Here is a 26987-nt window from a genome sequence, read left to right as displayed (position 1 = left end):
AATGGGTCAGAACATGGAAAGGAATAAAATGCACTCAAAATGTCTGCTCAGCTGTGTAAGTATAGGTGATATGCACCCATGGAAAGCAACCAAATGCTCCTGGTGGTTTCATGAAGACTAAATATGTCTGGAACAGGAACTTCCAGAAAAGTGAATTATCCCTTTCTGGTTAGAGACAAAGGGGAGTTTCCTGCAAGAATGGCCTATGTGAAGAGCTTTATGCCACTGTGACATTCACAGCTTGCCTCATTTTCCAACTCACTTGTTGAAGGAAAGTTGGAATTTGTTGTCTCATCTGCTCTTGAAGCTGAGGATTTCCAGCAAACAAAGGGTTATTCAGCATCATCTGTGGAATAAAGTGCTCATTTCAGATGCATAGTATCAGTATATCTCAGAGAAATAGAAAAGCCACTTGGATGGTGCTTATTATCACTGTTGGGGGAAAAAATCATACCAGCTTTATGTTTGCCTATGTCTACAACCTTACTTAGAAATCTAGAACTGGCTGCAATTAGATTCTACTCAGACAGCCTTTAGGAAGACCCCCACTGACTAATGTTACCTATACATAACTTCTTGTACAGAAAACTGATGTGAGTAAATTTTAAAGGATGGGAGGCAAAATTCCATTTGCTCCTGTTTAAAATACTAGGCGTTGATTAGTGATTAGTTTCCTGGTTGCTACAGCTACTGTTGGTATCTGCTGGCAGACAAGCACCCCACTGCCTTCTCCTGTAAGTGATCCTCTTTGCATAGGTGCCTGAGGAAGACTGAAGTTCCACTGCCATCTCTTTCCAAGCATCCAATATGAACAGACCATAGCCTGTGATGTGTTTTTCCTCACCACCACCTGAGTCATGTAATATACTTGTGCTGCTTCTTTCCTTATGTTCTAGATAGCATGTAGGAAATGAAAGGACACGGTAGCCCAGCCCAGCCCAGCCCCATAGAATCCCCTCTCTACCTGGCACAGGAGGAAGAGATGCAACCACATGTGAAAGATGACGTTGGTGACTGTACAGGCAGACTTGACCCTCATTTCATCTCAACTCTTCACCCAGCCAAATCCCACAGAATGCCATGCTTCTCTGCTGCCCCATTATTTCTCTCACATCACATCCAACTGGAATATCTTTTCCTTTCTCAATAGCCACATCACTTCCTTTTTCTAATCATCTTCACTGCTCCAACCATGGCCATTTTTCTCTCCTCATCTCTTTACATGCCCCATCCCACTAAACATACTACCCCCCCACAGTACTTTATCAGCCGCACAACATTCCGCCCCCCCCCCCGCCCTTTCAATCTGCTACATCCTAGCATTTAGGTCTGCTTTGATGTTGCACCTTCAGTAAGCATTAGACACTCATCTGCACTGGAGAGAGTTTTCACTGAGTAATGAGGGAAATTCTGCCAGTAAGATTTCCCACTTATCACTTCTTCCAAACTGAATTTCACACCCAACAACCTAAACCAACATAGTAAGGGATGCAATGCTAAGTGCAGGGCAAAGGATCCCTAAACCATCCAAGGTATAAGTACCTGGAAGACTAAAAAGAATGAGAAGTTGAAAGCAACGAAACAGAAATGAACAGATTACCAAGATTACGTGTTCTTTGCTGAATTCAGAAGAGAATACAGAGACACCAGAATTACGCTGTTACTACAGACAAGAGCAGGATGGGCTGATCAATGGAAAATGTGGGAAGTTACAAGCAGTTCACGAGGTCTAGAATGTATGGCATACTATAAGATCCTTTTGACAAGACTGTGCTACAGAAATTTGTTCATAGAACAAAAAGGCTAGGCACAATGCTAACTGCAAACAATCCAGCAATATCTACCTCTACTTGAATGAGAACGTGTAACTTAGGTGTCCTAGTTAAGATGTCTCATCAGCTGTTGGAAGCAGCAGCACTGCATTGCATTCCAATTTAGCTTATTACATAGTTCATTACTTACCTGCGCTGCAAGATCAGGATTCTGGCTCAATGACTGCATCATGCTTCTCATGTAGGGAGCAGACAACATGTTCTGCATCAGCTGTGGATTTTCTGTTATTTGCTGCAACAAGCTCTGCATTCCAGGGGTGTTGAACATACCAGCTTTAAGAGAGGAACAACCAGATTTCAGAAAATCAAGGATGTTACTACTTTTCAAGAGGAAACATTTCATTGTTAAGTAATGAAAGCAACAAACCTCCAAGACCAGGTCCCAAGTTTGGCATTGCTGAGCTCTGTCCCGTGCTTCCAGTGCTACTATTTTCAACATTACTGCCTCTTCCACTGTCTCCACTGCTGCTGCCAGTGCTTGGGGAACTCTGTGTGCTGGACTGAGGAGCCCAAGGATTTGGTAAAGGGTCTCTATTTTCTGTGCGAGATGGCTGGCTGTCCCCACCTGATGTTGAATTGCTTACAAGGGAAGCAAATGGGTTGCCTCCAAACTACAAAAATGAACAGTTAAGTAGCAATATTGTTATTCAAGAATCACTTTTAAAAGAGGCACTTACTTCTGCCATATTGATTTTACTGCATAGCTATTTTACAATGGTTGCTACCAGCTTGCTCAAGAAAACCATCTTATGATATTCAGCAACGGCAATGCAGAATTAGTATGCAAAGTCCCTATAGTACCTGTAGAGTATAGCTATGAGTTGCCTAAAAGTATTATGAAGAGAGGTCCCTCCCATCACACCTCCCCTATCTAGTGGTCAGTTTATTTTGCTTTTATAAGGGGCTAATATAAAATAGTACACTGCACTATTTCTGTGTCATATGAATAAATTCAAAATACCCATTTGTAGCTAGAAGTATTCAGCAACATTCTGGTCAGTTATTTCAGAAAGCTAAAGTTAACAATTCTAACTGATATGTTATACTCAACAACTGATAAACAGAACTAAGGAATTAAGAATCTAAAGAATTAAGAATCTTAATTTCTGAATCCTTTCTTATATGTTATGTTTGATGTGGGGTGAACACCAAAAACATCAGGGTCATGATAGGTTCTCCTTCATCACAACATTACCACTCAGACACAATCACCAGTGCCATAATGCCATTTATAATATGCCCCATTCCACATCACTGGCTGCAGCTAGAAGTGGAAGTAAGCAAGCCTAAATGTTACACAAGGAGAGGCAAAAACTCAACACAGTCTTGCTGATTTTGGAAGTAGCCATGCATCAAATCGAAAATCTAATTTGGATCTTCTGAAATAGTAAGTATTATACCTGCAGTATCAAAGACATGTCCTTATATTTTTCTCAACTACAACAATTTGCCTCATCATCCAACTTTTACAGGAGAATTTACAGCCCAGCCTCACCTGCTCTTGTGCTGCATTCAGCATTGGTTCCTGTATATCTGTATACATGCGTCGCAAAGCATTGTAACCACCAGGTATACTTTCAAGGTTGCTCAAGGCACGGTCCTGGTTTCTCATCATTTCTTGCATCATTGCAGGGTTTCTAGCAAGCTCTAGAGTCTAAGCAAAAGAAAAATCCATATTTGAAGCAATAGCTCAAAGGTACAAGGACTGGGATAAAAAATACCACATTAGGTGTGCTCAAGGACTTTTACCAAAAAAATCCCAAATATTCATTTTTGTGCCCCCAACTATACTCAACAGTTCCTAAAGAAAAGTCAGGCAGCATGAGAGGGTCCCAAAACCCTCCTGAATGAATGGGGAAAGCTGCAGAGTAGAGAAATTAAATTTCAATGTCTACTGCTCTCAATTCTCTAAGAAGAAAGATTATCTAATTCTCAGTATGCCATTTTTTCCCACTGTAGTGCTAGGCACATTATGAACAACTTGTGTTGGACCTGCCTACATTAGGAAAGATCCAGAGGAGTTAGCCATGTTAGTCTTCAGTAGCAAAACAGTAAAGAGTCCAGTAGCACCTTTAAGACTAACCAACTTTACTGTAGTATGAGCTTTTGAGAACCACAGTTCTCTTCATAAGATGCATCAGACAAAGAGAACTATGGTTCTTGAAAGCTTATGCTACAGTAAAGTTGGTTAGTCTTAAAGGTGCTACTGGACTCTTTACTATTTTACATTAGGAAAGGAATTGCACTTAGTGAGGGGGCCTCAAATTTTTTGAGCTTGCAAGCACCTTTGAAATTCTGACACAGGGTGTCGGGTATAACTACAACATGGCTGCTGCAGGAGACGGAGCCAACCACAAAATCTCAGGGAGTGAGGTAGTACATAATTCTAAAGTAATTCTTCAACATTTCAGGCAGAAGGCTGTGTTTAACAGGATGCCTTTTAAAATGAACATATTATTTAAATAAATTGTCTCATATACACATAGCTTGCTTTCAGTCTCTCAGTAAAGATCACTGTGCTGTAGTGGCAGCTGTTGCCAAAGCAACTTTTAAAAAATCTGCAGACAAACAGATCTCCAAGAGCCAATCAGTAGCCTTGTAGGTCAAAAACCACATCTGGCCCTACCTACTTTCTAAAAATACAGGTGCCATATTGGAAACCCCTGGCTTATTGGTCAAGCTCAAGATATTCGTGCAGAATGTCCTAGATGTAACCCCCCTAGTGTCTCCACTTAAAAGGATCTCAGGTAACGAAGCTCAGGAAAGACTTATGCTTAAGATCTTGGATGGTCATTATCAGCTGACAGAACTCAGTCAACTGGACCAGTAAACAGTCAGCACCTGACAGTTTCATATGTTCACTTATATAGGTGGTAGGGAGGCTGTGGCAGTGAACAGGATGAACAGCTGTCCAATATGTTTCAATGCACAACACTTTTGAAAATATTCATAAGATAAATAAATTTATCTTATAGTATATAGAGATCGATTTGCATTCACGTCTAAGAGAAGCTACAATTCAACACCAACTTTACAAACCAAACCATGTACCTGTCTCATTATATCCGGATTATTAAGCATATGACTGATCTCTGGATTGCGTTGTATCAACTGTTGCATTTGAGGATTAGCCATAATTAACTGTCTCATTAGGTCTGGATTTGAAAGCATGCTTTGAACAAAAGGATTCTCCATGATCTGAACCATCATTTCTGGATTGGACATTAGTTGTCGCTGCATTTGACTCTGAAGTTCTGAGAAGTTTGAAGTATTCAGTCCCAGACTACTCAGACTTGCAAGTCCTCCAATACCACCTAGATGGAACAAAACAGAACATGATGCATTACTGTTTAAGTCATGTAGCGTAGTGTAGTTTCTACATGGCAATTTTTCTAGTTAAAGAATTAATTATATCATTCAAATTTCTTAAGGTCATGAAGCAGTTGCAAAGCTCTTGCAGATGTGCTATTACCCCTCATCACAGGGATAGTCAATGTATTACCAATTCTTGACAACACCAGTTACCAGACTAGAATATTTGTTGTAGACAGAGGTACCCTATGCTTACAGCAACTGGAGTAAGCTCACAAAAATAATTTTTGCCGCTTCCTGTTTTCCCTGTACTGCCCTGAAAAGTTGCTCCCATAGGTGAGGGACCATTGGGAACAAAATGGGATGTAGTGCAAGAGAGTGCAGCTAGAAGTGAGAATCAGCAAGCACTGTCCGTCAGGAGAACTTTCCCACAAATTATGAAAAACGAGGGACAGTTTTCCTTTTGGACATGCTACCCCCTTCCCATTCTGCATTCCACATTGTTCCTCATTCACAGAAGCAGCTCTTCAAGGGTGCAGTGAGAAGAGAGGTGGAAAAAATGGAGTCAACCTACATAAGAACATAAGAACATAAGCAAAGCCATGTTGGATCAGGCCAGTGGCCCATCCAGTCCAACATTCTGTCACACACAGTGGCTAGAAATCCAGTGCCATCTAAAGGACTGTCAGTGAGGCCAGGACACCAGAAGCCCTCCCACTGCCTTCCTTCCAGCACCAAGACAACAGAGCACCACCTCCCCACAAAGAGAATACCATCTATCTCCTGTGGCTAATAGCCACTGATGGACCCCTGCTCCATATATTTGTCCAGTCCCCTCTTGAAGCTGGCAATGCTTGTAGCTGCCACCACCTCCTGTGGCAACGAATTCCATGTGTAATAGAACCTAGGTTCTATGAATCCAGGTTTTGAGGGGAAGCATAGGTGTTATCCCTGAAATCTGAAAGCTTGAAGGAAAATTATGGAACACATTTCCTTGAAGACTTTTCCAATGGAAAAACTGGATATCAGAGGGAGCAAAACATTTTCTCTTTTAAAATGAGCAAAAGCAAAAGGTTTTACTTACATGTGATATGAAGATTTGTCATGTAAGACAATCTACAGTATTAGATCATTCCTGTGCCTATTGAAGACAAACACTATTTTCAAGGATATATTTATTGTTTATATTTGACTAATTTCGTCCATTGTACAAATGCTCTGTGTAAAATACACTACTGAAGAGTTCAGTGTTTGCAATAATAAAGGTTTAATTCTATATCCAAATAAGCTTATAGTCCTATTGTGGCTGAGTGAGACTGTTCCTATCCAAATAAACTTTCTTTACATGAAGTATGATTTCTTTTTTCAGCTTTTTTTCCCCTCATGGAAAAAAAAGATACATGTGTTATGGTAGCACAGCATGCAGCTCTTTTTAATACTAGATGTATCTGTAATTTTGCCTAAGGTAATACTTCTGTAAATAGGCCAAATAGTGTATACTAATATGATAAGTTATATTGTTAAAGTACTAACAGTCTGCAGAAGAAAGACATTACAAGTGTCTGCTGTCTTTCACACTAGATATACTCTATAATGTCACAGCAGCTGTGCTAGATCATCCTGCTTCACATAGTAGGAAACCAGATGCCACCGAAAACCATACAAGCAGGGCAGAGACGTCTAGCTTGACTCAGTACTTGTTTCTTCAGCCTGAGATCAAATACCTCCCAGATCACAGCCTGCCCATGTGTGCAAAGCACCACTCTAAAGTCTCTCAAAGTCCACCCCTGCCCCCCAAGGGAAGCCAGGGAGCCACAGAGGAGGAGGATGCCACCTTATCTGTGGCCGCACAGCAGCAGCTGAACAGGTGAACATGGCAGCAAAGCAAAGTGGACTAAGTCAGAGCTGTGTTTGGCTGAAGCACCAAGTCACAGGTGGAAAGCACAAGCCAGCAGCATCCTGGTCATAATGAGGGTGTGAAACAAATACACATGGGGAAAAGATGGTAGTGCACCACCAAGCCCAGAAAGAAAAGAAAAATGATGGTAAAAGTGAGCATCCCCTTTCTCCTTTCTAAGACACTGCTGTGCCAGACACCTATCACTCCCAATTGGCTCCATGCTTCCTTGCTGGCTGGTTCCATTTATGGTCATAGAGCAGAAAACCTAAGCACCCAAAACACCCAGGCTAATTTCTGCTCTGATCCAGGAGTGTTGTGAAGCGTGGCTACACATGCCTCCGTTTCCTCTATGACTGGCACAACACCTGCAACTTCAACATAGGGAAAAGTGGGTGCTGGGTGCTAAGCTTTCCACATACAAGACCTCCTTAGGTCAAGTAGTGAGGAAATTCGAGGTATGGGGCCACCATTCTCCTTCCTGTGGAGGATCAAGGCAAGCAGCCTCTGCACTGGGGAAAGCTGCTTCCTCATGGCATCACACTCTGGGATACCCCTGGGATACTGTTTCTAAAAACCTCTTTGAATCGTGAAGAGAAGATATGTTTCATAGGAACTTGACTCTCACATTGTATCTGGAAATCCAAACAGCAAAACTATATCCAAATACAGTTCTACAAGTAAACAATTCTCTAACCCAGTAAGGAAAAGCTGAGATATGCAAAGCCCACCCATGTTAATCAAGCCTGGGCTTGTTCTGCCCAAATTCTTTCAGAGAATTCTCTTAATTTGGAAAGATCTTATTCATTAAGAATCATGAAAAGAGAATCCTCTCTCTCCTTCTTGCAATATTTGCAGACCAACAACAGCACCAAAGGAGGGAGGACAAAGAGATTATTCTTCAAGGCCTCTTTAAGACCCTATATAAAGTATTCAGCAAAGTGATCGAAGAAATTAGTGGTTTGTCGTGGCTTTAAAGTTTAACCAAAGTCAACTAGGAGCATTTAATTTTCCTTCATTGGGTGCTGCTGATGGAAGACAATTTTGGAAAAGGGATTAAGCCAGTTCAGAACCTATTTACAAGCTGAAATTTAAAGCAATTTTGATCTAAATTATAAAAACATTTTAAAAACCTGTGCCTCTATTCAGTCATCATCACAAACAGTGGTTTGGTGAAGTCACAGCATGTTAAAACTATAGTTTGCTGCACAATCACTGATTAGTCTAGCCAAAGGTACGTAACAATTTATTTGTAAACCCTAATTAGTCCGGTGCTTGCCTCCTTTCCCATCTTCAAACAGAAACAATAGATGCTACACAGCTTCTTTTACTGTCTGACTGCTAGTAATGCATCACTACCTACAGTATGCCTGCTTTGGCTTCCAGGCTATTAATGTGCACGGAAAGGGAAGGGACGCCTAGGACAACCTAAATTTTCTCATTTCAGGCTGCTCTTAACTCAGCCAATCATCAGCCACCACTGCCAACACCACTAACCTTTTTTTATTTTAAACAAAAGATTTTTCTGTCTTTGCATACCTACCATTTCTCTTGCCATTTTGCCACATTCTCTAATCTTGTTCTTTCTCAGAAATAAAAGGGTTGGGAAGAAACATATGATCATGATTGGGCCACACACTCTATCCTAAAATATAAAGGGGGAACTCTATGGTGAAGAAGGCCTAGAAGTAGGCTGTAAAATACCTTTGGCTGTAGAGATGTTTCATCTGGATCAATTTATACTCTTTATGTGGAAAATTAAATTAGAATGTGATCAAGCAAGATCTCTATTTTTGTTGCCTTTTCATTCATGGGGAAAAGGAGAGATCAAAGATCTTTGATCCCTTCCCTGTTCTTTCCACAGGGTTTCCCCTCCTTTATTTTCCCCTCACCTTTTCATCCATAGCAGCTAGGTTTCAGGTTGGAACAACTACTGCTGCTCTGTGCAGCTGACTCTGTTTCTGGAGTCTGGGAGGGGAAACGCTACAGAGTATAACTGAGATTTTTGAATTTTGACAGAAAACCACAGTTAGTACTAATTGCAGTTAAAAGGCCAGGTAAACAACACTGTTGTTTAGAATCCCAGTTTAATATCCACCAACAGTCTGCTTTCAGCCTTTATGACAAACTGAAGTTTAATCAATCTGATATATAAGCTGTTGTCAGTCATGACATCTGAATGCAGCTTGCGTTGTGCCTTCTCCAAATTCCCTAATTCCAACAGCATTAGTGGTAAGCAAAAATTTACATATTTACAAATGTACATATCTGTAAAGCTTATTAATAAAGCCAAGATGAATTTGTTTCACATCACAGCTATAAACTAAAACCTAAAAGGAAACAAAACTTTTCTTATACATAGATGAAATTAAACTGAGAAGTCCAATTACCGTAAGAAAAGTATGTTTCAAAACATCATACATAAGCTTTAAAAAAAAAATCGCCATAAAAGCAATGTTCCTATTCCCAGAGATTCCTTCCACATCCAAGCCAAGCCATTAAGCCTTACCCAAACCAAAAGGACTGCTGGTTGTTGAACTTGTAGAGGTACTACTGGTAGATGTTGATGTAGTAGTAGTACTTCCTGCAGTATTTGTTTGCTGAGCTGAATTATCATGTGATCTGTTAAAAAAATTAACACAGAAGCATGCAAAGTGTTAGTGATAAAAGTTTATACCTGATTAGCTGTTCAGTTACGAACGTTCAGAAGTAATGGACCAGTATGTTCAGCATGTTTCACTGATTCTTACTGATTCTTCCATAACTAAATTATTTGTATTTTAATAGATTGCTTTGACTTTTTATAAAAAGTTTGAGCCCCCTCAGTAACATCTCCAGAATATATTATGCACAATGAGCAAAAATGGGGGCCTGTCAAGTTGGCAAACATCAAAAGAATTTGAGAACATGCTAAACAAGCAGACATGTAAAGTATGAAAAAATACAGCCCTAGTCTCTTTGCTCCGTATCAGTTACCACTCCTATCTGTGGAGATTGTGCCCTCTAGGATCATTACATGACACACTGCCATATTACCTGATATGATTTGATAACCAAGAGTCACTACAGCTAAGGGCTACAGCTACTTCCCACAAAATACAACAATGGCATCTCAAAGACGAACAGATTTATTCCAGCATAAGACCTTGTGGGTCAGAACACATTACTGCTCAATGTACCCTTTGCTTTTGTTTGTCAGCTCTCTTATTCAGCAAATTATACTGTCCACAAAATGAAAGATGACAGCTCAAGCACTAAGTTTCTAGCTTTGCCAGGCTACCTGCCAAGCAAGAGAGAACAGCAAAGCATCAAGGATGTTTATCAGAAGTAAAGGACTAGACAATAAATGTTGTAGGTGCTCATATAATCATCTGTGCTATTTCCCAAACTAGCTGAAAAGTCATTTGTTACCCAAGACAAAATGACACATGCATTTAGTTGCAACACACAATTGCATGGCCTGGCCATTTAATTTAGTTTAATTGATTTCTTGCCTGCCCTCCCACAAATGGGTTCAGGGCAGGTTACAACATTATATAGCAGTACAATAAATTAAAACTACAATACAATAAAAGAGAAAATATACTGTTTCATAAATCTTTATTTTCTCTTCAATACACTTTGATTTGGTTACGCAGAATAAATTTAATTTAACCCTTCGAATTTCAGGACAGTTAAGTTAATGGTAACATCAATACGACATAAGAAACTGAAGCTGAAATTACTTTGACAATTTAAAAGAATTTCCACCACAAGTAACTCTGAGTGGACAGCACATGCTACTTTCTTCATCAATGCTAAGTTATAACTGCAGGAATTGCTACAACATGATAAAACAGCAAGAGAAGCTTTCTGCAGCTTTCTTGTAAGCGGAAAATATTCCAGATGGATTTTTGCTCCTGTGGCTTTGCTATCTAATGCAGGTTTGTGGGACTTCGAGTTTCCAAACTGAAAGCTCAGCTGATTGAACGAGAAATTATTTATCTGGAAATATTTTTCCAACAGGATTAGCAGAACCCAAAACTCTTAAAAGGCAATGAATAGATGGAATATATCCCAACTTACTGGTTACTTCCATTATATTACAGATTAAAATTTCCCAAGGGCAAAATATGCTTTCTGAAATAACTGAAATAACAGAGGCTGTGTTAATTTTTCCATCAGTAGTTATGTACAACAAGAAACAATTTATGTCACTAGCTTGTATACAACTGTTCCACAGATTTTAGAAATATAGGTGTCTTGCAGCTATGGACTTGAACTGACTTTTTTACAATACACAAACATGTTTCTTAGAAGTCGCTAAGGATGACTATGCCTCAAACACACTTTTATTAGACTGGCACTGGACTGATTTTAATATGAAGCACTTACCCAACTGTTTTAGCTAAAAGTGCCAGCTTGGTAAGACACATGCTACACACCAAGGAAAGCATATCTTTTCTCTAATTGCAACACTGTTTAACCAAAGAGACAAACCCCCTCTAACTTCAGAGAATGAAGCAAGCCTTTGATAGTATTCTCTTAAGTTCACCTCACACATTATTTTTTCCTATATAAGCATGTATACTTGTGTGGCGGAACGGGCGCTAGCTCTCAGTCCGAGCAACTGAGCCTCCGTCAATGGCCTGCTAGCCCTGCTATCCGCCTCCCACCGTCCCTGGTGGGTGTGGCTCACACTCTCCATCGCTGCCACCACTCACTGGTTTGTACACTGCCTGACTGAGGGGCAGTGAGACCCCTCCGGCTGAATTTCCATACTAGGAAGTGAATTACCCAATCTTCGGTTTGGCCCTGGAGAATTGGCAACCCACCAAGGTCTAGCCTTATCAGTTTCTCCTGGGCTCCCTCCCTTCTTGTAGCATGGCAAGTTGGGGGAGGTTACATAATCAGAGCACCACACAAGGTTCTTTATATTCAAAAAGTATAATTCAATAACTACATATAAAAAAAAATAACTACATAAAGAGCACTTGCACACAAAGCAGGTAAAGGCACAACACATCCCTAGAGCAGAAAAAACCCCTAGAGCAGAAAATCAAACAGAAGAGAACCGCTGTCGGCTTTCCCTACCACACTGTTCCCTACTCTACCTTAAGGCGTTGGTGGTCTCAGGGAAGGTTCACCCTTTCTTTCCTTTCTGCTGCCTCCCAGGCCTTCCACATTCAGGGCCTAGGCACCCTGGTTTCACTCAGCAGAAGAAGCCTCTCCTTCTTCAACCAAGAAGGCAACTACCCCTTCCAAGATGGGCTGGGTCTCTTTTTATTGAGGCTGCCCCACCCCTTATTTTTCCCCTGCACTTTCTTGGCCCAAGGCAGCTGGGAGCTGTAGTCCAGGAAGAAGGGCGTCCCATACCAAGACTCCTGCAGGCCCCTCCCTGGCACTACAGCCCATTAAACCTCATGGGGAACATTGTTTTTCTTTTCTTTAAGACAGATTAACTGCAACCAGCACTCATTTCACCCTTGGTAACCATTTCGTTACAACTTGTATCAGAGGAAGTATTTTGTAAAGATGGACAATGCATGAAAGCATAGTCTAACAGGATAAACTGGCAAACAGATATAGTAGCTCCCTGCAATGACAACTGTCCTATGGACAAGAATTCATAGAACACACTTTTTCCAAAACAAGTAAAAGCATATGCAGGGCCACATGAAGTGCAGATAATCTTTATGTGCTGCAAAGTAGATTCCAGCAGTTTCAATAGGGCATGGAAGCTCCATTTTGAATTAATTCATCCTATTAAGATCTATCACAGACACAAGTTGTAAAGCATAAGTAAAAATAAGAGACCCCACCAGCAGGCCTACCTGTTTTGCGTTTTGATGACAAGGTGAACAGTAAGTCCATCATGGATCCCATGCTGGGTTAATGTATCTTGATCTTTTAAGATTTTTCCAGCGAATATCAACACAAGTTGGTCAGTGTGGGCCTTAAAACGCTTGGAGATTTCTTCCTTAAACTGAAAAAGTGTATAGTTTATTTATCTAATTAACTAGTCTAAAACATTTTCCAGGCATTACCAACTTTTGCATTTTAACATCACCAGCATTTTATGACCTGGGCCCACATATCTGAGGCCATTCCCCACAAGAGCTATTTGTCTGTGCCTCCTTTGTTCAGCAGCCCAGGCTTTTTTGGTAACTGCTCCATATTTATGGAACAGTCTCGTGCAATAGACAAGGGGAGGGGCTTCAACCTTCCTGGACTTCCAGTAAGGCCATACAGCAGAATTATTCCAAGAAGTGTTTGGGGCAGTCTGACTAAAAAACTGCTTTTGCATTAGTTCTTTTAATGTAGTTCAATGTATTTTATATTCTAATAAATGCAGCTTTAATATATTATTGTTCCCTGCCTTGGTGCCAGAGTTATCAGAATAAAGGTGGGTTTGTAAGTATTTTAGATAAATACAAAGGCTAAAACTTTGTATTATTATCCCATTAATTTCAATGGGAGAGTTAAAACATGCATAAATTTTTCTCATTGAGAAATAGGGTTGAACAGTACTTAACTTTGACTAAACTGCGCTCTAAATACTTTAAAGCAACTGAGGAAACATTACTTTTCTTCAGATATCAATATTTTTACAAGACTGAAACATTTTAAGTTTTTCACATATACAAACTGCATCAAGTTACATAGAGACACTCTAGTAACTTGAGATATTAAAAAATAGGTTGAGATATTCCAACATTTCATGAGCCCTCATGAAGCCCCATCATGCTTCCCTACATTTGTGTTTAGCTACAAAGTGTAGGGAAACATGGCATCAAAAGGCAACAATAGGACACTAAGGTAACTTCCTGGCACTATCATAAAAGAGCATTTTAAAAAAAATGTTGTTGCGCTGCACTAATTGGCAATTAACATGACAAATGAAACAGATAAATCAGTAGCATAAAACCAGCCATATTAAAGTCATGTAACACACTATAAAACTGGATCAATATAACAATAAGCAGAAAACATAGGTAATATAAGATGAAAGATAAAAGAAAAGGCAACAAACAAAGAATAGTAAAGGAGAACACAAATAATAGACAAAGCCACAACAATGTCAGCCAAAACAGTCCTTTTAAGGACTGGTTAAACATGTTCTCAATAATCAGCATGAGAAGAGAATCGTGGAGAGATGGCTGCTAGCCATGTTAGAACCAGGCTAAATCTTTTTCCTCCTTTTTTTGTTCCTAATGCCTGGACATGGACAGACACATAAAGGGCCCTTAGCTCTAACCTATGGCTCACTGCCTGCGAACTTCATGGACCTCCCCAATGGATCACAGCCCAGTCTGTTTAGTGTACCTTTTGTTTTGTTTACACTGTATTATGTTTAAACTGGTATTTTTGTAAACAAGAAAAGGTCAGAATAGCATATGCCCTAAATAAATACGTATATGCCAGCAAACCTTGCTATTACATTCTGAACCCAAGTACAGCTCCATGCAGATCACACTGCAGTAATCCAAATTGGATGTGATCAGCACATGGGTAACTATGGCCACATCTACCTTTTCAAGGGAAAACTGCAGCTGGTGCACCAACCAAAGTTGGCTAAAGGTGGTACATTCCACAGATGATACTGGAGCATCCATCTTTAGATCCAGATCCAGTAGAACCCCCATGCTGCTTATGTTTATTTTGGGGTGAGAGGTATAATCACATTCAGAAGCTGGCTCCTTCCCTCTTTGATTAACACTGACCATCACCACCTCAGCCTTGCAACTCAGCTTCAAGAAGCTGGCCCTCATTCATCCCATTACCACCTTCAAATGAATGAAATGGATGAAATCCTTTCCTTAAGTCATAGTTGACTTATGGCAACCCCTGGCAGGGTTTTCATGGCAAAAGACTAACAGAGGTGGTTTGCCATTGCCTGCCTCTGCAACCCTGGAGGTCTTCACTGGAGGTCTCCCATCCAATTACTAAGGCTGACCTTGCTTAGCTTCGGAGACCTGACGAGATCAGACTCTACCACCTTCAAATACTAGCTCAGAAAGTCCATCTCACCTGACTCTGCTAAAAAAGTAATAAGTTGTGTCCCACAAGAACTGAAGATACACTGTTCCTTAGTATTACAATTAATCCACACTGAAAAATTAACTGAAACATTCAAAACTGGCCATCATTCTGACACCTGGCTGACGGATTTTTAAAATGTTCAGGGCAGGGGACTGAGGACAGTGAGACTCAGGAAGCATGTAATATAAGTGTCTATGAACAGAGTTGCACACAAATCATTCTAAAGAAATTGAGTGGGTAGGTCTGTCTTTCTAATGTGGTGTTTACACCAACAGCTGGCTCACTGGTTTCAGAAAGGCTTTGATTTTATTCAAACAGCAATCTTCTCAGCTATTCTACCTGAGGCTGTACTCACTATGTACTGGACAAATGTTTTTCTGGTATATGTGGGCATATAAGCAGGAAGTATTGCAGACTGGGGGGTAAAGACAAAACTTCCCCCCTCCCCTAGCAACATACAACCTCTGCCACTGATTTTTTTTAAGGCATTCATACTGCAATCTGTAATGCAAGAGCTACAGAGTAAGACCAAACTAGGCAAGGTTCAAAATCAATGAGTATGGATCTGGAGATCTTTCAGTGTCTAATGTCCCTTAAAGACAGGTGCAACAGGACCAGATGGAAAGATTAAACCAGCCCACTCCATTTTTGCAACACAGATCACCCCAACAAAGCAAAAGACAGGCAAGTCTTCCATTCTCATTTAAAGAATGTGGAAAATGGGTCTATTTTTAAACAAAAAGGGACTGGGCAGACAAAATGAGCTGAACTCTGCCTCCTTCCATACCTTACTTTGCTGTATTTTTTCCAGCATTTTTCTCCCAGCTATACTCACTCACAGCATCAAAACCTGGCTGGGAAAAAATAGATCAAATAACTTAAACACAGAAAGATAAAGAGCTTTCCTTGCTGCATCTTTCATTTTTGTTTAAAAACAGACCTCCTCCATTCTTGATGTGAATTAGTATACTTGTACAAGGACGCCCCATTACATAATATTTATGCCCATCTGCTTTCTTGTGCCTACCCACTCTCAAGTATCTGCCACTGCATGCTCAGCAAGTAAACATTTTATGTGCCTCTAAAACATGTGCCCTTTTTTATCTACTTGGAGTTTGACAGGGAGGATATCAACTGAATGGAAATGTGCACAATCCCTGAGAATTTCAGCCAAACTGGATGAGTGGGTAAGGTTTACAGCCAGAAACGCATATCCCATTAACACTTATGGAAACTACAATAAACAAAAGCATATAATAGTAAGAACTATTAAAATAAATCTAAAACTGAAAATATTGTACACATCATTGTACAGATGGCACTTTACTCCAGATCTATAGGCAATACTTTCAGCAGTTTCAAGTACATATTAAATAGCATGAGAGAGACAATGGATCCCTGAAGAATTCTGTAGGACAAGCTTGGAATCTGGTAGATGCCCCTTAAGCACGGCCTTCTGAACTCTATTTTCTAATCAAGATCAGAACATCACAACCAATGTTTATCTAGGCCAGCCAGAATCCTCATTCTACCACGAAGCTTGCTGGATCACTTTGGGGCAGCCACATGCTTTCAGTCTAAAAACAGGGTTTCTCACCTGTAACTGTTGATCGTCGAGTCTCTTCTGTGCAGACACACATTGGGACTGCGCAGGCGCAGGCCAGCCGCGGAGAAGATTCTTTTAGCTTCTAGAAATGTGACGGGGACGTTCGGGCCCACCGCGCATGCGCGCCGGTGTTCCCGCCAATTTTGAAGTACAAGTACCCGAACGTCCCCGGCATTCCCTCAGTTCACCTGAGCCGCCTGAGAAACAATGGAGAAACCAAGCACTCACAGCGGGGCAGGCGGGAGGGAATGTGTGTCTGCACAGAAGAGACTCGACGATCAACAGTTACAGGTGAGAAACCCTGTTTATCGTCTTCGTCCTTCTGTGCAGCCCCACATTGGGAGAATAGCTAGCATCTCACCAATGGGGGCGGGTGTGAGTGTCTATGAGAACAGAGAGTGCAGAACAGCCGTGCCAACAGCGGATTCACGGCGTGCATTCACGTCTATGGAATAATGTTTAATGAAAGTGTCAGCGGTAGACCACGTTGCAGCTTGGCAGACGTCTTGGAGTGGCACTCCTCGCAGGAAGGCAGCAGAGGCAGCTTGTGCTCGAGTAGAATGAGCAGTAATCGACAACGGGCACCGAACTCCAGCTTGCTGATAACAAAGTTTAATTGCAGACACAATCCAGCGAGAAATGGACTGGGCAGAAGCTGGCGAGCCCTTGCGAGGGCCAGAGTAACATAAAAACAAGGCAGGAGACTTCCTGAAACACTTGGTGCGATGTAAATAAAACAATAAAGCACGTTTCACATCCAATGTGTGTAGAGTACGTTCCTCTGGGGAAGAGGGCGTAGGAAAAAAGGAAGGAAGGACCACCTTTTGACGCAGGTGAAATTTTGAAACCACCTTGGGCAGGAACTGCATACTAGTGTGGAGCATGACTGTACCGGGGAAAAATTGCAGGAAGGGGGGGTCACACCTCAGAGCAGACAACTCCCCAACCCGCCTGGAGGAAGTGACTGCAACCAAAAAGGCCACCTTCTGTGTGAGCAGAGGCAAGGGACAGGTAGACAGGGGCTCAAAAGGGGAGAGCATCAGACGGGAGAGCACCAGGGTCAGGCTCCACTGAGGAATAGGATGGGCCCTAGGAGGAAAGGATCTTAGTAGGCCCTTCAGGAACTGTTTGGACAGCCAATGTGCAAACACAGTCCTCCCATCAATCTGCTCATGGAAGGCAGAGATAGCAGCCATGTGCACCTTAACACTGGAGAACGCCAGGCCCTGGGAGCACAGGTCCAGGAGGTACTCCAGAATGACAGGCAGCGGGCAAGTGAAAGGGGAAACCCCTTTGGGGGCCAACCACCTAGAGAAACGTGACCACTTCCTCTGGTAGGACAACCTGGTAGACGGTTTTCGGGCATTCAGAATCACATTAAGCACCCTAGTAGAGAGGCCTAGTCTGGGGCGCAGAGGAGCCAGGCAGTCAGATTTAGCACTGCCACATCGTGATGCCACACTCCGTCCCTGAGTAGCAGGTCTGGGGCGTGCGGCAGCGGGAGACACCGCCCCTGCGACAGGGAAAGTAAAAGGGGGAACCAATCCTGGCGAGGCCACCGAGGGGCAATCAGGATACAGTGGGTTCGGAAGGCCCTGATCCTGGAGAGGACCTTGTGAAGGAGCGGGAAGGGCGGGAAGGCATAAAAGAGCCCGGGAGACCAGGGTATCTGGAAGGCATCCCCCAGTGAACGATGGCCAATCCCGGCCCGGGAGCAAAACAGCGGGGCTTGTCTGTTGTGGGCTGTGGCAAAGAGGTCGACCAAAGGCGTGCCCCATGTGCGAAAAACCTTGTGGAGATAAACCGTGTTGAGGGACCACTCGTGCTGGGGCAAAAACACCCTGCTCAGCGTGTCTGCTGCTGTGTTGTTCTCCCCCGCAATATGAATGGCCCTGGGCAGGACGTTGTTGGCAATGGCCCAAGTCCAGAGTGCAGTCGCCTCCTTGCAGAGCTTGAGCGAGACCGTTCCTCCCTGCTTGTTGAGGTAATAGCAGGCTGTGGTATTGTCCGACAGGACCTGAACCCTCCTGTTCCGAATGACATCTGCAAAAGAAGCAAGGGAGTAACGGATCGCTCTAAGCTCTAACAGGTTAATGTGCATGCCCATTTCAAGGGAGGACCAAACACCTTGAGCAGACAGGTGTCCACAACGCCCTCCCCAGCCTAGATTGGAAGCGTCCGTGAAGACGGTGACCTCCGGCAGGAAGGGACCAAAAGGACAGCCCTTGGACAAATTCTCAGGGTTAGTCCACCACACCAATGTCCGCTGTATCACCCTCGGGACGGAAAACCCACGGTGTTGACTCATAGTGAGGGGGTTGAATACCCGAACAAACCAATTTTGTAGAGGCCTCATGCGCAGGCGTGCAAAACACACCACCCCTGTGGAGGAGGCCATAAGACCCAACAACGTTTGAATCAGGAGGGCAGTTTGGAACCGGTTATGCACGAAGTGGCGGGCCAGGGAGGACAGCCTGCTCAAGCGGTCCGGGGGTAGATAAGCCCGGCCCAGCAGGGAGTCAAAGTGGACCCCAATGAATCTAATGCTCGTACCAGGGGACAGGACCGACTTCCCCAAATTGACCACTAGCCCCAGACCGTCTAGGACGGACAAGGTGAGGGCGATAGAAGCCCGGAGGGAGTCAGAGGAGGGACCCACCAGGAGCCAATCATCCAAATAGGGATAAACAAAACAGCCACTAGACCGTAGATGTGCCACCACGGTGGCCATACATTTAGTGAACACCCTGGGCGCCGAGGCCAGGCCAAAGGGCAAGGCCGTGTACTCATAGACAGCGCCTCCACAGGTAAAACGGAGATATTTCCTGTGGCCCTCAAAGATGGAAATGTGGAAGTAGGCGTCTTTGAGATCCAAAGTGGCCATCCAGACGCCTGACTCTAAGAGTTCCAACACCCGGGACAGGGTAAGCATCCTAAACTTCTCCACCTTCAAGTAGGTATTAAGGGCCCGAAGGTCCAAAATGGGACGAGACCCCCCATCTTTCTTATCCACAAGAAAGTATCTTGAGTAAAACCCCCAAGGGGAAGTAGAGACATTGACCACCCGGACAGCACCTTTGGCAACCAACTCCAAAACATTATTTTGTAACACAACATTACAACAAGAAGCACAACGGGGTGGGTGCGAAAGAGGGGGTGCAGTGGTAAACGACAACTTATAACCACGGGCCACAACAGAGAGGACCCAGGTATCCGTAGTAATGAGTTGCCAACGGGGCAAGAAAGGCCGTAGCCTGTCCAAGAACAGGACATTAACAGCGTCCTTGGAGACCAACTGGGAAGCGTCCTGGTCTAGTCAGAAGACCGTGGGCTTCTGCGCTGAAGTCGAGGGCTTGGGCGAAGGAGGCTGCTGTCGTCCCTTGGACCGGCCGGAGCGTCTCGAAGAGTGGCGCTGCTGGCCAGAGTAGGAACGGTGGCCATAGGATTGACCGGAGGGGAACCGTCCTTGGCGCTGGTGGAACTGCTGGTAGGGGGACTGATAGGACCGGAACCTGCCGTACCGATATCTCGGACCCGTCTGCGGAACCGAAGGCGCAACCCCGAGCGACTTGGCCGTCTGCTGGTTCTTCTTCATAAGAGAAAGGGACTCATCCGTTTTCTCTGAGAAGAGCTGAGGACCTTCAAACGGAAAATCCTCGACCTTGGCCTTCTTCTCGGGGGGCAGGGCAGTAGATCGAAGCCAGGCGTGCCGACGCAGGAGCACTGAGGATGCCATCGCACGCGCCGCGGAGTCGGCAGCGTCCTTGCCAGCCGTCATCTGTTGCTTCGACAAACGGAAAGCCTCAGCCTGGAGAGCCTTGACCAAGTGACGGCGATCGTCGGGGAGGTCAGAGAGGTAGGACGACAGACGCTTCCACAAGAAAAGATTGTAAGAGCCCATTATTACTTGGAAATGGGCGATCCGGAACCCCAGGGAAGCCGAAGAATACACCTTCCGACCAATTCCATCCAGCTTCCTCCCCTCACGATCCGATGGAGCCGAAGAGGAGCCCCGTCGGAACCGAGCCTGACCCTCCTCGGCCACGATGGAAGAGGGCTTCGGATGGGCAAAGAGGTAAGGGCAATCTTCCTGTTTGAGGCGATAATATTTCTCAACCTTCTTGGCCGTAGGCGGTACAGAAGCAGGGGTCTGCCAGAGTGCCAGGGCATTGTCGACGAGATCCTCGACAGGAGGAAACGCCACCGAGGCAGGAGAGCCCGAATACAACGGCTCCAACAGCTTACTCTTGGGCTTGGAGGTCGTGGAGGCGACGTCGAGCTCCAGTGCTGCGGCCATTCGGACCATCTGCTCTGCAAACACCCTGTAATCGTCATTAGGGGACGATGAGCGGAGCTCTCCAACAGCATCATCAGGGGAAGGGTCAGAGGCCGCGTCCGACGAGTACTCAGACGGAGACGCCAAGCCCTCATCATCCTCGGAGTCGGAGAAAGCTGCTGGGGTCTGCGTCGGAACCGACGGGCGGTCAGCCGGAACCGAGGTAGAAGGCTGGGGTGCCGAAAGATGGCGACGCGGCTGAGTGGCAGGCGGAGCTGGAGGCAGAGTGGAGGGCGCCGGAACCGTGGCCAGGGGCACCGAAGGACCAGGCAGAAAGGGAGCGGACTGCTGAATCCAAGCCACAAAATCCTGCCAGGAGGCCACGTTCCCTAGGCCCGGGACAGGCTGCCAAGGAGGCAGAGCAGCAGGCAACGGAACGGACCGGTGAAACGGCGCTGGAACCGAGAAGACTGGCTGCGATGGAACGGAGACCTCCGCCGGAACCGGAGCACACGGCAGAGAGCGCTCAAACTCCTGGAACGCGTCCGAAAATCCACGGATCGACTCACAGTCGTCGGGAATCACCGGAGGAGGTGTGTGAGGAGGCGACGGGGTATGGAGGAGACTCCGGACGTCCTCAGGAGGAGGGGCCAGTCCCGGAGAGGAACCAGCCAATGAGGCCGGGGCCGGCGATAGAGCACGGCGCTTGGCCTTTGACTTGGCCTTTACCTTCTTCGGCGGGGGCTCCGAAGAAGCCTCGGTGGCCACAGGTTTCGAAGAAGGCTTCGAAGAAGCACGTTTCTTCGCCTTTCGACTGGACGGAGCACTCACGGAACCGGAGGCGATCGAACCGTCCGGAGCGGACGCCTCCGTCGGAGCCGAGACGGGCGGTTCCGACGAGTGATGAGGAGCCGGCGAGGGGGCGACAGAGCTGGGCTTGCTCCCGGACGACCCAGAGGCTTTGGGCGGTAGAAGGTTGGCGTCCCAAAGAAAGGCCCGGAGCCTGGCCTTGCGGTCGTTCCGCGCTTTCGGAGTGAAGGCCATGCAAAACTTACAGCGCTCCACGACGTGCCCCTCGCCCAAACAGATGAGGCAGAGGTCATGACCATCAGAGTGGGTCATTTTAGTGCCACACTGTTGGCATTTTTTAAATAAAGCGGAATGGGACATAGTGGAGGCGTTTCCCAGTCAGAAGGAAACGGCAACTCACAGCTAGTAGAAAGTCGGAAGACACAAGCGACAGCTGAAGAACCTTTTCGAACGGCGGCGAAAAAGGAACTGAGGGAATGCCGGGGACGTTCGGGTACTTGTACTTCAAAATTGGCGGGAACACCGGCGCGCATGCGCGGTGGGCCCGAACGTCCCCGTCACATTTCTAGAAGCTAAAAGAATCTTCTCCGCGGCTGGCCTGCGCCTGCGCAGTCCCAATGTGGGGCTGCACAGAAGGACGAAGACGATCTTACCTTTCTAGGTAGTTACGAGAGTAAAATGGAGGAGAGACAAATGTACACTGACCCAAGCTTCTTGGAGGAGGTGCAGGATAAAAATGTAATAAATGAACCAAAATGTGGCAACAGAAATGACAGGGCCACATTCCTATTTTCTCTCCTAGCAAATCAACCCTCAGACCAATCAAGATAGCTTTAGTACAAAATGCAGGTTGGAAATCATAACAAAATAAAACTAGATAATCTGTCTCTTCAAGGAAGCCTGGAGCTGACTACCACCCTCTTGTGCACTTTCCCTCCCTCAAAAAGGAATATTTGCATGCAATTATATTATATCACAGGTACACAGACAGATGGCCCAGAGGAAGCTTCTTCAACAGAAGCCTCACAACTGCCTTGAAAACAGCCAGGACTCGACCCTTTCTTAAAGAAGCATTTATCATCTCCTCAGTGCAGCTAGGCCACCCACTCGGGCTGGATTTAATAAGACAAGATTTAGAAACTCTGTATGCCTCCTCAGCAGACCCGTTCAAGATGGTTCACAACAACCAAAACAACCTAACTAAACAAGAGAAACAAATAAGGTCCACATGTAAGCAATTACTACACAAGTTCCATACCAGAATAAATCTCTGTAACTTCAGCATCTGAGCTCTTACTACATCGGCTGTAATCACATGGCACACTTCCGAATATCTGCAGTTTTCAGACTAGGGGCAGAAAAATGTTTCCTATGCTCTAGCATCCAATGTTTAGGCACCTGGGATAGCTATGGCCATATATAATAAGATCAATCCTTGACCAGAATTCCTAATATGAGGTGCTTAAATCAGGCCTGCAAATCTTTGTTCTATACTCAGCAGCCACTCTGGTGGCTCTGAAAAGTTGTTACAACATTAACCAAGAAGGCATTTACTTGGAGAAATGATAGCTAATTGCATCCAACCTTGGCTTGCAGACTTTCCTCCATAAGCATGAGATGCAATTATGTCAGGAACAAGAATCAAATTTCTGCTGAAAGAAGACATGGCTATATTAGCAACAGTAGACCTACACTGTGTGTTACACAGCTAGCCACAGCAGTAAGCTCCAGAGTAGCATGTGATGCAACTACATCATGCAATGTGGGCAGGGAGAACACTGCAGCATGATACTATTACATCACATATCAGTATGTGTGACTACAAGTAAGCATGAAGTCAAACTCACAACCATTAAAGCGTAGCAGTTTACACCTCATCACAAATTAGACAAGAGATTTTTTTTTCAATCATTGGAAAGAAATTTTACTGCAAAGTGTGTTTGGAGTAAGGGGGAGGCTAACAGATAAGCTGGCCAGTCAACCAACTTGAACTTTGCCAATATCAGTCTAAAGCCAAAAAAACAGGTAATGATCATAAGCTTTGCTCCAAAGTACACTAGTCAACGTCTCAGAGCAAGTTTGCTCATCTGAGGATTGAGGACGTAGTCCTTTCTGCACAAACGGAACAAAATAAAAACTTTATCTGGAAAAATCAATCTCTTTCTGAAACTAATTAATCCTGAAGATATGAATGGACTCAGTGATCATATTTTTAAAGTATTCATACCTATAATTGTGAGGCCATTCAGAAGCCATTATACAAACTGCTAAAATGTAAGTACTATGGTGTAACCAGATTATAATTCAAATAAAATACACACATATATTTACAGTGGTGTTTTCACATCTGCAGTTTACAGGTATTGCTCTGTAAACTTCTACTTCAAGAATATAACTAAAGAAATACAAAATAAGAAGCAGACTCATGAAAAAAAACTCCGAAAGCTTGATCCTTTGGTTCATGATAGCAAAAAATAGTATTTTGAGCTCCAGCGTTTGGAACAGGTTCCACCTGAAGCCATGCAGCAGCAACCATCATTAAGTTTTAAGAGGAAGGAACAGCAACTGTAAGTGTACAGGAATTGAAAACCTTGAAGAACAGGTCAATAACTATCATGCATTTCTCAAGCTTTTACACAAAGATTTGTCTAGCCCTAGAACTAAAAAAAGTCCTCAGATTTCAGATACAACATGATCTTCTCAGCCTGTTCAAGAAATCAGAACATTAGGAATTCCATCACCTTTACTGTTAACAAGTGGCTGAACCCTTTTGCCCATAATAATTCTAAAGCCTGCAAAAACACTGCCATCCTCTGCTGCTCTTCAAGTTGTGACACCTAGACCATTAAAAAGCCATTTTCCACTTGATACACCAGCATTCAAAATTTCCAGGCCTAGAAGGTAGGAATTTTAGAAGAAAAATAAGATTCGAGTTCAATTGCACCTTAATGACCAACTAAATACCCAGGGTATGAGCTTTCAAGAATCAGAGCTCCCTTTGTCTAGTGAAGTGAGCTTTGACTCTTGAAAACTCATACCCTGGAAATCTAGCTGGCATCTAATGTGGAACTGGAGTCGAATTTTGTTCTTCTACTTCAGACCAACACAGCTATCTATCAGAAACTGTTTTAGAGCAAAATATTACAGGCACTAAATTATTAGTACACATGATTTAGCAAATAATATCCTTATGTTCAAATTCAAAATACAGAGAAATGTATTTTCAAGTTATGGTATATACAGAACAGTCAGTGCATCATGTTGTAACACTAAGTTTGTGTAACAACTTCTGGTGTTCTACAACAACAATAAATGTATGATGTATAATCATACATGAATTAGCACTATGAACCATTTCCTGTATGCAACACACTTCCTCCAACTAAAAAATTTCCATGCAAAAAATGGTTCGAAGATTGTTGCAGTTTCATGCTATGTGTATATTCACATCAAACACAGAATATGCCTTATCATCATATACAATGCTGTAGACGCTATTAGCTCTTGGCTATCTATGTAGACCACAAGGGGGAAAGACAGCTAAAAGTTCGTCACGTTTTAAATATGTATCAACCTTTACTTCCCACCCTACTGACTGAAAACAGTTAGTTACTTACCACCTGCACAGGCAGACCTCGCTTGTGTTCTTTCCCCCCACCACCTTAATCTTCTGTAAAATACCAGACTATTTACAACCAGCATGTCTTTCCCCAAAGCCACGATCACACACGTGTTTAGTCGGGAGTAAATCCTACTTTCTCTCGGGTCTTACTTCCAAATAGGATCGGGCCGCAGAGTCCGATCAGATTCCTGGCAAACCCACTTGGAAGCCTGACGATGGCGACGCGTCCGGTTTGCAGCCGAGTCAGAGCCTTTCCAGGCCCTCAACTAGGCAAGAGCTTCACTCGCGTCAGCATTTCGACCGGCGGCTACACGGGGCGCCGCGCTGCTTCCTCCTCGCTCCTTGCGCGGGCGGGTGCGGAGAAGCAGCTGTGGGAGCCGGTCCCTATGATTCCGCCGCCACCCCCGCGCGGCAGCCCCGGCCACGCCCCTCCCCCACTCACGTTCCCCTCCTCACCTGCCGGATGCTGCTCGTCTCCGGCACCGCGAACTCCTCCTTCTCCTTGGGGGTCTTCACAGTGACTTTGATGATTCGTGGCTCGGAGGACGAGGCCGACGCGGCTGCGGCGGGAGTCTCGTTGGGGTTCTGGGCCCCAGGGGGGCTCTCGCCACTCTCAGACATGGCGCGCGGCAAGGAGAGGCGACTGAAAAAGGCCTCCTTGACTCCTTAGCTTAGTGAAGCCGCGCAGTGGACTCTGGGTAACACCGACAGTTCCCCCCACACCCCCTTTACAACCCCTCTTGCGCGCGCCCCGACGCTGTAAAGCTCTCTCACTCTCGGAGAGTTCAACGGAAACAGCCCGGCTAAGGCGTGGCGCGTGGTGATGACGTGAAGAAGCGGGGAAGTTACTAGAAAAAGGGAGACTTTCTGCCCGGCGTTAAAGAACGTTGATAGGTATGCGCATGTGCAGAAATATCAGGCACTCAGGACGCGTGCGCCAGAGGAGCTTGCGCTTTAATGCGCAAGCGCAGCCGTAAGGAAAGCCCCAGGCTGGCTTTGTCAGACCAAAGGAGTTCGACAACGGAAATAAAGGTGTGCGCGTGCGCAAATATCGGCTGATTGGTCATGCGCTCTAGAAGCGCCGTTCGACAGACTTCACGTGCGCTTTCAACAGTGTTTTGCAGTCTTGTTTTCTTTGAGCGCAGTGGCGCTTCCAGGACATAAGCGATTGCTGCAAAGATAGCGCTAGTCTTTCAACGGCTATTTTACATGTACACTGATTTGATAGGAAGCCTCCCTGCCCTTAGTGAATTAAAAGTAGTGTGTGTCCGTGTAAAGATGACAAAGTTTATGATTTTTTTCTTTTAAAAGGCAACATAGACTTAATACAAAATGACCACACAAAAATGTCAAAACATGCTACATACTTCTACAAGGCTGAGCCAATTTCAGGTTGAGACTTGAGACATTCATATTCCCATACACAGAACTGCAGCAATGTGAAACATACATGTTTACAGTGTATATTTTTAGGAAATTCCATTTAAATCAGTCATTTTTTTAAAAAAATGTGTTGTAATATTCAAATGTGTTGTAAGCTGGGACAGGCATGGTTAGCAGAATGCTTTTAAAATCATTTATTTATATTCCACCTTTCTCACTGAGACTCA

General features: G+C 44.3%; 1 protein-coding gene across 1 annotated transcript in view; it reads right to left on the bottom strand.

Annotated features, from left to right (window-relative positions):
- The window catches only part of UBQLN1 (ubiquilin 1), a 34042-nt gene extending 7886 nt beyond the window's left edge, over positions 1-26156 (bottom strand). Inside the window, exons 1-8 of the mRNA XM_054986446.1 lie at positions 25834-26156; positions 12855-13006; positions 9551-9663; positions 4884-5146; positions 3328-3486; positions 2200-2443; positions 1963-2105; positions 263-346 (exon numbers count right to left, since the gene is read on the bottom strand). Of these exons, the coding sequence (XP_054842421.1) occupies positions 263-346; positions 1963-2105; positions 2200-2443; positions 3328-3486; positions 4884-5146; positions 9551-9663; positions 12855-13006; positions 25834-25998 (1323 nt within the window). The 5' untranslated portion in view covers positions 25999-26156. The remainder of the gene's footprint in view (positions 1-262; positions 347-1962; positions 2106-2199; positions 2444-3327; positions 3487-4883; positions 5147-9550; positions 9664-12854; positions 13007-25833) is intronic.
- Between the last annotated feature and the right edge of the window lie 831 nt (positions 26157-26987).

This window comes from Eublepharis macularius, chromosome 8 (assembly GCF_028583425.1).
Source record: "Eublepharis macularius isolate TG4126 chromosome 8, MPM_Emac_v1.0, whole genome shotgun sequence".
Classification (NCBI taxonomy): Eukaryota; Metazoa; Chordata; class Lepidosauria; order Squamata; family Eublepharidae; genus Eublepharis; species Eublepharis macularius.
The sequence above is the reverse complement of the archived record's forward strand: the minus strand, read 5'-3'. Positions and strand labels throughout refer to the sequence as shown.